Raw genomic sequence first — 13378 nt, 5'->3', positions numbered from 1 at the left:
CACATGCAAAACAAAACAGAATAAGAACATTGCTGTTTTACACATACTCAGACAAACATACGTGAGTCTTATGTATGAACTACGTTTTATGAACATTACACCATATATTCATGCAGAGATTAATATGTTTGAGTATTATTAATTATTATTAGTCCTTTAGGCTAATTGGTTTCCTCAAACGCTAATCTTCAAACGCCACTAGTTTTTGTCTCCACACAATATATATATATATATATATATATAATTAAACCAGTCAAAAAAAAAAACATTTCTGTCGAGTGTAGTGACTAAATCCGATACAAAAATGAAACACTATAAAATGTTTTTTTTTTTTTTATAGGCTACTATAAGACAAATTCTTACCAGGCACGAAGAATGCACACAATGTGATGAACAAAACAAAGACCTTCATTTTTAATTAATGCAGATAATCTGGAAATAAAAAAGTGTTCTGTCGCTAAAAGGCTAATTCACACCGCTCCGGCAGTCCACCGAGTGCAGTAGGTTACACTCAGATGTTTCGGTAAAAACCCGATGAACGTGTCTGTGCAGTGTGTGGTGTGACGTCCCGACTCCCGTGTAAAGTGAAAGTAAGGCTAACCGAAGTTGTCCAAAAAAAAAAAAAAAATAAATAAATAAATATACAACTCGAACGAGGCAAGTCCTTCAATGTAAAATGTGTTTTGTCAAAATATTTTTATGTAGCACATGGGAACAGAAAATAAAACATAGGGTAGCCTACTAACTTTTTTTCTTTAGTTAGAGAATAAGAAAATAGCTTATCAGTCAAGAAAAACTTTATTCTTGTTTTCTTTTCTGCAACTGATGCTTCATTAACATTTCTGTATTAATCACTTTGATGCCATTTATTTCTTTCAATTAAAATAAAATGTTATAAACAAAAAAAACAACAACAACAAAAAAAAAAAACACGTATTCACCACATGATGGCGCGAGCGCGAGCGAAGCCGTTGTAAAGTATACCTGTGACGTAATGAGATGAGCATTACTGTGTAGCCTATGTGTTGCTGCAGAACTTCATTGCTTGATGGTATTACTGTTTGTTATTATCATTATTATTATTATTTGCACTCATTTTATGAAGGTAAATGCAGCATTTGATGTAATCAATAAGCTCTGAGCTAGAGCAGCTACGGATCATTGTAGACACCATGCTTAAATAACTCATAGCTGTTCTAAGATCACTGTAAACCACTGTTAATTATGGAATCTAAGAGAAAAGCCTCAGTGCTTCATTTTGCCATCACTATCGTTTTGTTTCTTCTTATTGACTTTTATAACAACGATTTCAACAATTTTAACAATTAAGTCAATGTTGGAATACTTAAGACAATTTGTACACACAACAAACAATACAATTAATGATTAGTAAGAACCCAGTTCTGACAAGTTTTCATCAATTCATTTAATTTTATTGTAAATCTATTTTGTGTAGAAGGGAAATCAGACTGTGACTGTGAGGTTCATAACCACAGCACAGGAAGAAACCCTTCACCTACAAAATAAACACAAATGAAACAAAACTGATGCACAAGATATTTGTCCATCTAACAGATCAAATCAGATTTCTGAAGAAAACCGACCGCAGCAGCTTTCAGTTTGACTCAAATGTTGAGCTGCTCGTGCCATACTTCAGTAAGGCTGGCAATAATATCAGATGATCTTTGTCATTTGCAACAACTGAATGATTATTAAACCATTGAAATATTATTAATAATAATAAACTCAGGTTGTCTAATACAATATACACACACAATTTGACACTTTTCTACTTTTATGTACCTAACACAGTCAGAAAACTACCTTTCAGAAACTATTAGTGTTAAATTATATAAATATTTTCCATTTTTCCACCATTAAAAACACTATTCTTAATTAGAGCCAGAAGAAAATGTATATGTATATATATATATTCAAAACACACATTCACAGAGTGCATGTGTGTGAGCTAGGAGGGCCATACTCTGTTGTGGGAGGATTCACATCAGATTGATTTTTATCAGCAGATAGTCTTATTATTACATCAGACTTTTCACTGAACAATTGAAGAAAATGTTTCAGACGCTTTGTTTGTTCTGTTTGTGTAGTTGGCATCTGATGGGTAAGTTATGAACACATTTTCATGGCCTAATTTCTTCCTGTTTTACAGTAATGCTTCTGCTACTGTTTTCAGTGAGCCTGTTTTAAAAAGCCAAATACAAAAATATGAAATTTTAGAAAATGACAATTGTCTAATTGACTTGTCCTGTAACTGCACATATTTATATTATTCTACAAGCAGATCAAACTAATTAAAGATCAAATTATTGGTTCACATTGTCTGTACATGTATATCACCTTTCTTTTGAATCTCTGATCCTATTCTTCAGTTCATGTTTAAAGGTTACAGACAGCATCTGATTTCAGGCTTTGTAAACCACCAGGATCTTTAATCTGTGACATGTTCTCCAGGTGTGTTTGGTGAGTCAGTGTCAGTGATGGAGGGAGATTCTGTCACTCTAAACACTGATGTTACTGAAATACATGAAGACGATGATATACTGTGGAATTTTGTAGATGAAAAGTCTCTGATAGCTGAAATCAGTAGAGATGTTGGAATATTCTTTACATATGATGGTACTGATGAGAAATTCAGAAACAGACTGAAGCTGGACAATCAAACTGGATCTCTGACCATCACAAACATCACAACTCAACATGCTGGACTCTATGAAGTAAAGATAAGTGGAGCAAAACTGTCATCTAAAACATTCAATGTTTCTGTCTATGGTGAGCAGAGATCAGTTGTTCAAGTGTTCACACTCTGGTTTTATTAAAGGAATATTTGGGGTTTAGCTTATTCAACTGTGTTTATGGTTTAAAGTTGATTAACACACACACAAACATTGAGCTTAACGTCTACAGAAGTATGAATATACCTTTAACTACATATTGAAATGTTTAATCATTTTAACGTTTTAGATGACATGCTCTCATCAACACACTACATTGAAAATAACACTGTTGTTTACATTTATCCATATTTCTGTTCATTATATTGTTTTCCAGCTCATCTGCCCACTCAGGGTCTACCTTTATTTTACATAGTGCTGATTTCTGCTTCTGGGTCTCTGTTGATTTTAGCTACAGTTGTGATGTGCTGCATCTGCTGGAAATGTAGAAAAACAGGTCAGCAGAACACGCAATTAATCCGTACAAATATTTATATTTTTTAAGACTGATATTTTAATATAATACTGTAACTGTTGTGTCAATACATATTATTGTTAATGCAGTCCAGACACAAGAGGAAGACGGAACTGAATCAGCATTGTTTAAACCAACAACACGAAAAACAGTAAGATCATAAAATGTCAATTTTTGAACAGTAGGTGGCACTGTGCTAAATGTACCCTCAGGTCATGCTTGCTGTAACACATACCAAGTTTGGTCTGAATCCACTAATACATTGCAGAGACATAGCCTCACATCCATTTTTGCATGAACTTTGTTAAATTCGTAACTGTGCTTTACGAGAACGGTTTGGTCTATCAAAAATCTGAAAAAATTATTTTTTATTTTTTAAATTGTAAAGACAGAATGGTCTGAAGATGATCTGTGCCTATTTTGGTGAAAATTGGATAAACCGACTAAGAAGAGTTAGAAAAAGTAGATTTTTTGGAAAATTCTAAATTGCTTGATCCGCAGAAACAATGCTTATTTGGTGCTAATTTGGCCTGTTTGTAGCACTAAAGAGTTTGAGTTAAAGACTCTAAATGTTCTATTTTCTAATGTCCTCTATTTGTGTGCCAAATTTCACAACTTTCCAAATTTCATAAATGGAAAAAACTGGTTGTTATTCTCAAATAACCCATACAAAGCTTTATACCAGGGTTCCTCAAATCTTTCCCTGGAGGGCCAATCTGCTGCAGAGTTTAGCTCCAACCCTGATCAAACTCACCTACCTCTGATTAGCATGCTCAGGTGTGTTTGAGTAGGGTTAGAGCTAAACTCTGCAGGAGTGGGCCAGATTTGAGGATGCCTGCTTTATACAATTAGTTTGTCAGTGAAAAAAAAAAAAGTATGACACAAAGCTGTTAACCATGTGACCTGTGCTGAAGTCTGGTCTTGAGGTGCAGCTGCTCTGTGGTTCATGATTATCTGGGGGGAAATGCAGCTTTAGTGGCCATTGGTTGATTTGTAGACGTGCTGCAACAAGAAGTATCTTTGATGTTGCTTTTGTGTAAAAAACATTCTCAGTACAGTGGCTGCCGTGACCACCTTCAGAAATAAAATGTAACCTTTTTGATGATTTAACTGCTTAAAAAGTTGTGATGAACGAGACTGATATCATATTCTTTTGAAAGTGACGACATGTGGCCAAGTATGGTTACCCATACTCGGAATTTGTGCTCTTCATTTAACCCATCCTAAGTGCACACCCCCCGGAGCAGTGCCCAGGGAGCAGTTGGGGGTTCGGTGCCTTGCTCAAGGGCACCTCAGTCACGGTATTGAAGGTGGAAGAGAGCGCTGTACATTCACTCCCCCCACCTAAAATTCCTGCCGGACCTGAGAACCTTTGTGTTACAAGTCCGACTTTATAACCATTAGGCCACAACTTCCAACTTTTTTGCTGCTCTGTTCTGTAGTAGTAGTTTTTCAAAACAAAACAAAATTGTCAGTATTTACAGATTAAGATTTGCACAGAGAATCCTAAATTAATGTGCTAATAATTGCCCGTCACATTAGCAGATTCCTGATTGAGTTTGTATTTTCTTTGCAGAAATCAAAGGAGGGGCCTGTGTATGAAAATCTCCCCCCAAAAAATATGATCAAATAGCCCACTGTATCTACTGGAATTGTTAGAGTTCATGCAAGTTTGTGCATCACACCTTTTGGATTTCGGAAGCTGTCCGCCATGGCCTTCTGAGACTGCCTGTCCCACCATGGCGCCCTGAGCTCCCTGTTCCACCCTGGCGCCCTGGACTGCCTGTTCCGCCATGGCCTCCCAAGCTGCCTGTTAAAAATTTCATATTAGCATCTAATTATATCAGCTATACAAGCTCAGTCACTGTGGAAACTTGGGCAGGGAAACTAACCTGGTCTGGGTCAGGCTAACTGTCAGGCTAATCCTGAGTTCCTCTAACACTGACCAGTAGAAACACAATGATATTACTGATTCTCTTACATACAAATATTCGACTTCATTAACCTCTATCAATTAAAAAATAAAAGAGTACAGAAAAAGCTACATAAATAATAAATCAAATAAATAAAAATAAACAATAATAATAAACTCATTTGAGCTTAGTAAAGCTTAGCAAAGACACCTTAGTTATTGTGACAGATCGCTGTAGCACCTCGGTTCAAGCAGCATTCCTCTTTATTAGTTATAGCACAAAATAAACATGAATGAACATCAGAAGGTATCTTGCTTTAATCGCGGAAAGCGATTGCAATGCACACCATTTTTCAAGTTCAAATCCACTGACAATAATCTACTCTCCTGTCTGGATTGTCAGACAAAATAGCAGATTCGCCATTATGGTTGGTCAGATCGAGTGTCAATCACCCATTAAAATAGTCCCTTACAGTTACTGCTATCACAAAAATAAACTTACTTGTAGGTTTAAAATTCTACATGAGGCACATTTAATGTCCAAGAACAAATCCTTTAGCAAAATGTATATTTTTTTCTAAGAATTACTGTGCTCCTACTCTGTTCCGTCTGTTTAGCGCGCATGCGCACAGCAGCATTCATTCACTCGCGTAAGCCTTCCCCACTCCTGACAGCAAAATGAATATATTTGCATAACATTTTCAGATGGAGAATATAACACTGTTATGCACTGAGGAAAATACAAAGTCTCAAATGCATTAAACAGCATTATTCTTTATATTTTTATACAAAGAACACATATTCTTTGCTTGCCTGGATCGATTTGAAAATTATTTCACTGTATTGTATGTCACTTTACTCACAGCTGATTGGTTCAGTTTGGGTTTGCAATCCCTAACCCAGAATAACACCTGTTCTGGAGCAGGTTAGCCTTGTAGCCTAATTACCATGGCGATGAAACCTGCTCAAAACCAACCTTCTTGGGCCAGAAAAGTCAGAGTTGTGCTTAAACCAAATGCAAACTTACCTGGGTAAAAACCATAAACGGTTTCATCCAACAGACCCCACAATGACAACCTGTAATGTTCATGTTCTCGAACTCGGAAATATATGTGTGGTTATGGAAACACGATCAATGCCGAAATGAATCTGCAGTGGTAACATGGTACAAGCTCTTGGAAAAGTCTGAGTTTAGGACGTGAACGCTTTTTACAAGTTGGAATGAATGCACCTTAATGTCTGCAATTCATTTTCCAGGCGGATTTTGTGTCAAAAATGAAACACTGCAAAACTCCCATGTTGTTTCTGTATATATGATAGGCCTGTTGATTTTCAGAATTGTTCTGTTGTGATATTTTATTAAAAAATATAAGGTATGGTTATAATCAATATACTGATCAATATGGTGATTGTTTTGATGATTGTTTCATTACTGAATGTCTTAATATAGACTGTGAGTCTTGGGCGCTCTCCAGTGGGCAAGTATGGTGCTTTCCATTGGACACCTGCATCCAGTGGGAGGGGTGAGAGTGGGAGGAGTAAGAATTAATTGTAGCAAAACTAACAAATCAATTTTTTGGTTGAAAAGACTGATAAGAACAAGTTATAAGTATGGGTGCCCAGACAGACAAAGACTCAGATGTGGCAGCTGTCATCTCGGCTTTGTTGCTGTGTTCAAAAAAGTCTTATTTTGACATCTGGAACTCTGCTTCTTGAGCTTTATTGACAAATTTGAGAAGACCTTTGTTTGTTCCACGACAACACCTCCTCTCAAAATGACACAATAATGGAGGATAGATGATGAGGGACTAGTAATTGTTATTCAGTCAACAAATAGTAAACTTCCTTAAAGGGAAAAGCACAATGAAACTGGAGTTTAATCTGGAGTTTTAGAAAGAAATGTATGATGCAAACATGGCGACACCCATGGAGATGTACAGAGCTGGTAATAAACATTCACTTTTAAACAAATGAAGTGCATTAAATAAGCTAAGTGTCCTGTGTTTCGGGCATTTAACAAACCTTTTCAATGTCCGTTTCAATCTGCTGCTTGATTCATTTGGTAGAGGATTTTCCCATGGTATATTAGCATACAGGTGCTTTATCTTCTAACTCACCTTGAGTTTCTACATGTACTTAAGTAGTGGCTGTTAAATATAATAACATAATTTGGATACTACAGTCAAATTTATTAAATGAAAGTTTATTTCACTCAAATATTTCTGAAAGTTCATTGCACCTAATAGAAAAAGTTATGTAAACTCAATAACTGATTTATCTGTGTAGATTCATCACTAAACCATCCAGGTGTTTAAAACTTTCCAAAAAATTTAATTTTTATTAAATTCACTGGACTATAAAAAGCTTAACAAGACGTTTCGATGTCTATCCAAACACCATGAGGTGAGAATTTTGGATAGAGAAGAGAGGTGGTTTGAAAGAGGCGTAAAGGAAGCGATTCATGTCAAGGTCGAGCGTCCCTCTTTGAATAGGGGAGGGGGGTTGGGGCACCATCTGTCTCATGCCTATGATGCTGTGCTGGAAACGGTGCCACGAAGCTGCAAGGAGAGATTGGAGTGCTCTGTTCGGAGTGTAGGAGGGGTACGTTCTACTCTGGCATGTGCTGCACATTTAATCTAGTAGTCATATGACCTCTATAGGTCTGTTGATCATGTGACTTTTGTGGATATATTTGCCAGAGTTACCTCCTGTTTACAACTGATGAAGGTGTTTGGATAGACACTTAAATGTTTTGTTAAGCTTTTTATAGTCCAGTGATTTTAATAAAAAGTTTTTTGGAAAGTTCAATAACTGATTATATTAACTCAAATGGAATGATTACTAGTTTCCAGCATGCTTTGCTTTAGATTCTGCAACGAGAGTAAATGTTGAAATTAAACACTATTTAATGCATTTTTGCACATGATTAATATTAGGGGAGATCCGTTAGTGTTCATTGTTGTTATGTCAGGTTTTTTGTGGGTTACCATTGTGCTAAAGAGGTTAAGTAATACCGAGTACCAGGTTAATCCGCTACCTTATTTGTGTCAGTGTTCTGTGAAGAGCATCATAGATCTCTATTTACAATGTGTTTTTGACGCATTGAGCAATGTAGCCGATCATAGACATGTTTGTTGAGCACATAATGCAATGGCCAATTAGAGGCTTTTAAATTAGTCAGAATCCTCTCAATATAGGATTCAAAAGGTGCTTCTCAAATGGAAGGCTGCAGCCTAGTGAGGATGAGTTCCTCCTACTCCAGACGTTCTAAGGCTTATTATGTTTTGCTTGGTAACAGAACAACTAGTCAGCAAAGTTGTCTAATACCCAAATCCTGTTAACAGCAAGTCTTGTCTGGTACCCACAATTAGCCATTTGTCTTACCTAAAATTGTTTTAACAGTCTTTTGTCAGCCAAGAAATTGTCTGAGCAAAGCCAGAGAAGAGCAGAAGCAGGAGACGAAGTGATGATAACTATTAAAAAAGGTGCAGAGTTTATTGAGTAATACAGTTGCGCATATGTTTCAATGCTCAGACACTGTCTGACCAGCACAAATCCAACAAGTGTTATTACATATTTATCATCATTATAATTATATGAAAATTGTGTTCTCTTCCAAATGTGCAATCTGCTTTTAAACACTGGACTCTAAGTTACCCTCCTTTGCTCTACTTATGATTTCATCTGCAGTCCCAGGCTTCATTTATGCCACCAGATTTCCTTCCACAGTTATGCAAGTTGTGTCTCCACTACTGCATATTGTTAAGTCCAACCACTCTTTGGCCAACATTGATCCCTGCATATGAAGGTGTAGTCCAAGTCTTCCTACCACATGTCTGAGCTTACCATTGGTCAAAAAGAGGAAAAATCCAAAATGAAACCGATACATCAGTCATACAAGCTTGAAGATATGTTATTTATATAAAAAAAAAGGTTCACATTTTTGATTTTCTGCATTGTTTTCTGAAATCTACAGTCTGTTTTGGGTCAGTTTGATAATGTAAGTATCATCAATGACCCATTGTGTTTACAAGGGTACAAGTTTTGTGCAAGGTATCATTACATGCTTGGCCTGTGTATTCATTGCATTTACAGTATGACCAGAATGTGTCACCATTTGTGTTTATGTATTTTGTGCATCCCTTGCATGTATTTCTGAATTACTGTGTGATGTTTATGGCAGTGTGGTAGGTTATAACACTGTTTTCAGTCTACATGTGTTAGACAGAATTTACATCAAAACTTGGATCATTTCAGGTATGTTAACACAGCTTTATCCATATCAAAATTTTCTGTAAAAGTAACAGTTTCAGTTCAGATCTTTGGCAAAAATCACGGTTCATCCTAGATCATTTACATTAAGCAGTCTACTTTTGTGATCTGTTCTGTGAAGAGTATGTGCACCAATAGAGAAATCACACCAACAACTGCAGCCACGAGCAGCAGAACAGAAGCAACATGCACTGTATTCCTGCTGAAGACTGACCTGAACCTGTAATGATAAACACAGACATTACTATTACTGCAGAGCAACTGATAGCTTTGACTGATATTTGCACCTTATGATATTGATTCAACTGATAAATGGCGCCATCTGCTGGGTTTGGAAGTTAAAACCGCATCGCAACACTGGAAACATCAGCACACTTTTCATAAAAATAACATTGATTTTTATGATTAATTTTTATGATTAAACGATACTCACCATTGACAGTAACACTGAAGGTCCTTTTGATGCTGAATCTGCTGCTGTTGATCTTTAGATGATAATGTCCAGCGTGTTCAGTTGTGATGTTTGTGATGGTTAGAGATCCAGTTTGATTGTCCAGATTCAATGTGTCTCTGAATCTCCCATCAACATATGTACACGGGTCGTGTGTACAGGTAAAGCTAAGATCTTCAATGATTTCAGTGAAGAGAATGTGATTAAAATGCCATGTCATTACATCATTTAGGTTTTTTATTACACCAGGATATAAAGTGAGAGATTCTCCCTCCTTCACTGAATTTCTCTCTATTTCATCTCGTTGAACAACAGGAACATCTGAAACACAAACCAACAGCTGCTGGAATCTTTTTTTGTGTGTTAATTAAGCGTTAGTGTATTGTGTTCATCATTATTTTGTGTTGGAACACAAAAGCACTGATACAATTTTTCCTCCCATCTCATTTTTTTTTCTTGTAGAATGTCACTGTAAAGAAAAAAAACAAAACTCACCAACTGCAACATTGAACATCTTCAGAATGCAGTGTTGTCTGATGTTAATCTGTAGTTTATAAAGTCCTGAATCTGAGGTCCTGATATGTCTGATGGTGAGATCACCTGTGTGCCTGTTCAGCTTCAATCTGTCTCTGAATCGCTCTAAATCAGTACAGATCTTACTCACAGATCCATTGCGTTGTGCTATGTGAATATCATTAAAATACCATTCTGTTCTAATATGTCTGCCTTCTCGTATGATATGTTTAAAACCAGTGTGTAGAGTGACAGAATCTCCCTCCATCACGGACACATCATCTGTTTGATCACCTGGAGAAGAAACAAACTGTTAGCCGATTCTGGGATAATGGAGCAAAAAATATACAACAGTAAAGTGCTGTGAAAATGTGAGACAGTAGCAGCTGCTGAAATAGGACTGCAGATGTAAATTTATTTTCATCAACAAAAGTATCATCGGTAAAAATTGAAAGTTTTTTTGAAGAAGCATTCAAGGCATCCCAGTCATACAGACAGTAGGTAGAGAAAAGTATGACTAGTATGTAAATGCAAACATGTAACACATGCAAACAAACAACCTAAGAATGTCATTGATTTAAATGTAGTAATAATTATGGTATATTATTATGGACTACTGATAAAGAATGGGAAATCAGTGTTATTTCTCACCATATTATAAGTTAAATTAACTTATTTTATGTTTCTATTCAGAATCTATCACTTATTTTACGGTATTAATGTCTTTTAGTCATAGCCTTTGGCTTTTCATACATTTATGGACCTGCTCATGTCAGCTGCACAGCCCATTTCTGAGGTGGTCAATTATTTAACATTCAATTATTTCAGACAGTGATGGTAAAATGTAGTATATTATGTAAGATATCAAACAAAGATCCTTGCGCAACCTTTTTTGATTGGTTCAAGCCATATCAAACCAGAGTGAAATTTTGAAATTTGTGCTACGTGACTAGAAAATACAAAGGAAATGGCTGTAGCAGTCCTTTCGCAAAAAAAAAAAAAAAAATGTATGGAATGTAAACATCCATTAGCTGCTGGACTTGATCAGCCTGTTTGAGGCATACAAAACATGCAGAAGTATGATCTGCAAATTCCTGGAGCTAAAAGTGTGACCCAAAAAAAAAAAAAAAAAACTTGTTACCTTAGTAACATGGAGAAAGAGTAAACTTTGTTCATTTACGTAGATTGCATGAAGGTGATAAAGATTATCTATACTGCAATAGAAAATGCACTGATTGAGTAAATATCACTCACCACTGATGCTAACACTGAAGCTCCTACTGATGCTGAATCTGCTGCTGTTGATTTGTAAATAATAAAGTCCAGAGTCTGTGGTTCTGGTCTTCATGATGGTCAGAGATCCAGTCTGATGATCCAGCTTCAGTCTGTCTCTGAATCTGTCCTTACACTGTTCATCTTCACAGATCTCACTCTGATCTCCAGTGATTTCAGCGATGTGAGTGTCGTTAAAATACCACATCATCACATTATCTGGGTTTTGTATTACACCAGGATCTAAACTGACAGATTCTCCCATTTTCTTCATTTTATCTAGTTCAGCAGCAGAAATGGCTATAATACAAACCAAAATGAGACACTATATGTCAAAACTAATTATATAGTTTTAAACAAAACTGAATTCATTTACAGGTACTGAAAAAGTAGCCATGAATGTCTACCTATGATGAGATTCAAACACAACATTCACTAAATGACTCACCTCTAACAGTAACATTGAATATTATTTCAGTGTTGCGGCTGATGATCTCTAGTTGACAGAGTCCAGAGTCTGCAATTCTGATGTCTGTGATGGTCAGAGATCCAGTCTGATGGTCCACTTCCAGTCTGGCTCTGAATCTCTCATCACACTGTTCATCTGTACAGATCTTCCTCTGATATTGAGTGATTTCTGCGATGCGACTGCTATTAAAATACCATTTTATTCTTTCTTGTTGGGATTTGTTAACTCCAGTGTATAGAGTGACTGAATCTCCCTCCATCACTGACACTGACACTACATCTGCACCAACATCAGACGCAACTGAAGAAGAAATAACAGCCCGTAAGTAAAGAAATATGTCTCAAATGCAATACATGCATGACACATGCAAAACAAAACTGAATAAGAACATTGCTGATTTAAACATAATAAAACATTCACTCATCACACAAACATTCATGAGTCTCACAGATGATCTATGAGATGATCTCACATACAACTGTATGAACATTATACAAACCATGTCTTGATTCATATATCGCTTTTTAAGTATTTGTGCATTCAGTCATGAATGCTGTATATTTGAGTGTTATTAATTACGACTATATTAATTGGTTTCCTTAAAATTAAACCGCTCTAGCGTTTATCTCCACACAAAACATATCAACATGTAAATCTAAACGCGCAGCTAATTAAAACAGTTATAAATAATACATTTCTGTGGACTGTTAAGTGAGTAAATCCGATTAATATGAAACGGCATCACAGCTCCATCGCTTTCTTTTTATACTTTAGGCTGCTGTCAGAAAGAGTGTTACAAATAGAGGTCTTACCAGGCACGAAGAATGCACACAATATGATGCACAAAATAAAGACCTTCATTTTGAATTAATGCATATTACGTGTAAATAAAAAGCGTTCTGTCGCCATAAGACCAATTTGCACCACACTGACAGACGCAGACGAACGAGAGCAGTTACTCAGCAGTTCTCAGACGTTCCTTTTCTCAGAATGCATTGATCAGAAAAACCCGACGAACGTGTCTGTGCAGTGTGTGAGAGCATCCCTTGTAAAGTTAAAGTGAAAGTAAGGCTACTAATTAAAGTTAGTTCACACTCATTAAAGCACATTTTGTTAAAAAAAGAGAAAAGTTGTTAGGTTGTATCAAAGCATAGCTCAGTAGCTTAGTACATATAAGATACATAAATGTATTTTCATTTGTCTGAGTACAGGGTTTTACTTTTTCAATTTTGTACCCTGTTTTGTCCCACTTCTCAAGAACGACTGAGGTGCTATTAGTCGT

General features: G+C 36.2%; 1 protein-coding gene across 1 annotated transcript; it reads right to left on the bottom strand.

Moving 5' to 3' along the window:
• Window positions 1–8470: 8470 nt before the first annotated feature.
• On the bottom strand, window positions 8471–13035 carry LOC131529848 (uncharacterized). Its single transcript, XM_058759790.1, has 6 exons — window positions 12909–13035; window positions 12076–12396; window positions 11610–11927; window positions 10338–10649; window positions 9825–10163; window positions 8471–9611 (listed from the first exon to the last, which is right to left on the bottom strand). The coding sequence occupies exons 1-6, from the start codon at window positions 12955–12957 to the stop codon at window positions 9535–9537; spliced, it is 1416 nt and encodes a 471-aa protein (XP_058615773.1). The 5' UTR covers window positions 12958–13035; the 3' UTR covers window positions 8471–9534.
• Between the last annotated feature and the right edge of the window lie 343 nt (window positions 13036–13378).

The sequence above is a fragment of the Onychostoma macrolepis genome, chromosome 22 (genome assembly GCF_012432095.1).
Source record: "Onychostoma macrolepis isolate SWU-2019 chromosome 22, ASM1243209v1, whole genome shotgun sequence".
Taxonomy (NCBI): domain Eukaryota; kingdom Metazoa; phylum Chordata; class Actinopteri; order Cypriniformes; family Cyprinidae; genus Onychostoma; species Onychostoma macrolepis.
The sequence above is the reverse complement of the archived record's forward strand: the minus strand, read 5'-3'. Positions and strand labels throughout refer to the sequence as shown.

Bases quoted from the DNA above. Each gene is read 5' to 3' on its own strand.
- LOC131529848 (XM_058759790.1), bottom strand. From the start codon at position 12,957: ATGAAGGTCTTTATTTTGTGCATCATATTGTGTGCATTCTTCGTGCCT. The intron at 12,397-12,908 runs GTAAGACCTCTA...TTTCTTCTTCAG, and splicing joins GTGTGCATTCTTCGTGCCTG to TTGCGTCTGATGTTGGTGCA. The intron at 10,650-11,609 runs GTGAGTGATATT...TTTCTTCTCCAG, and splicing joins CTTCAGTGTTAGCATCAGTG to GTGATCAAACAGATGATGTG.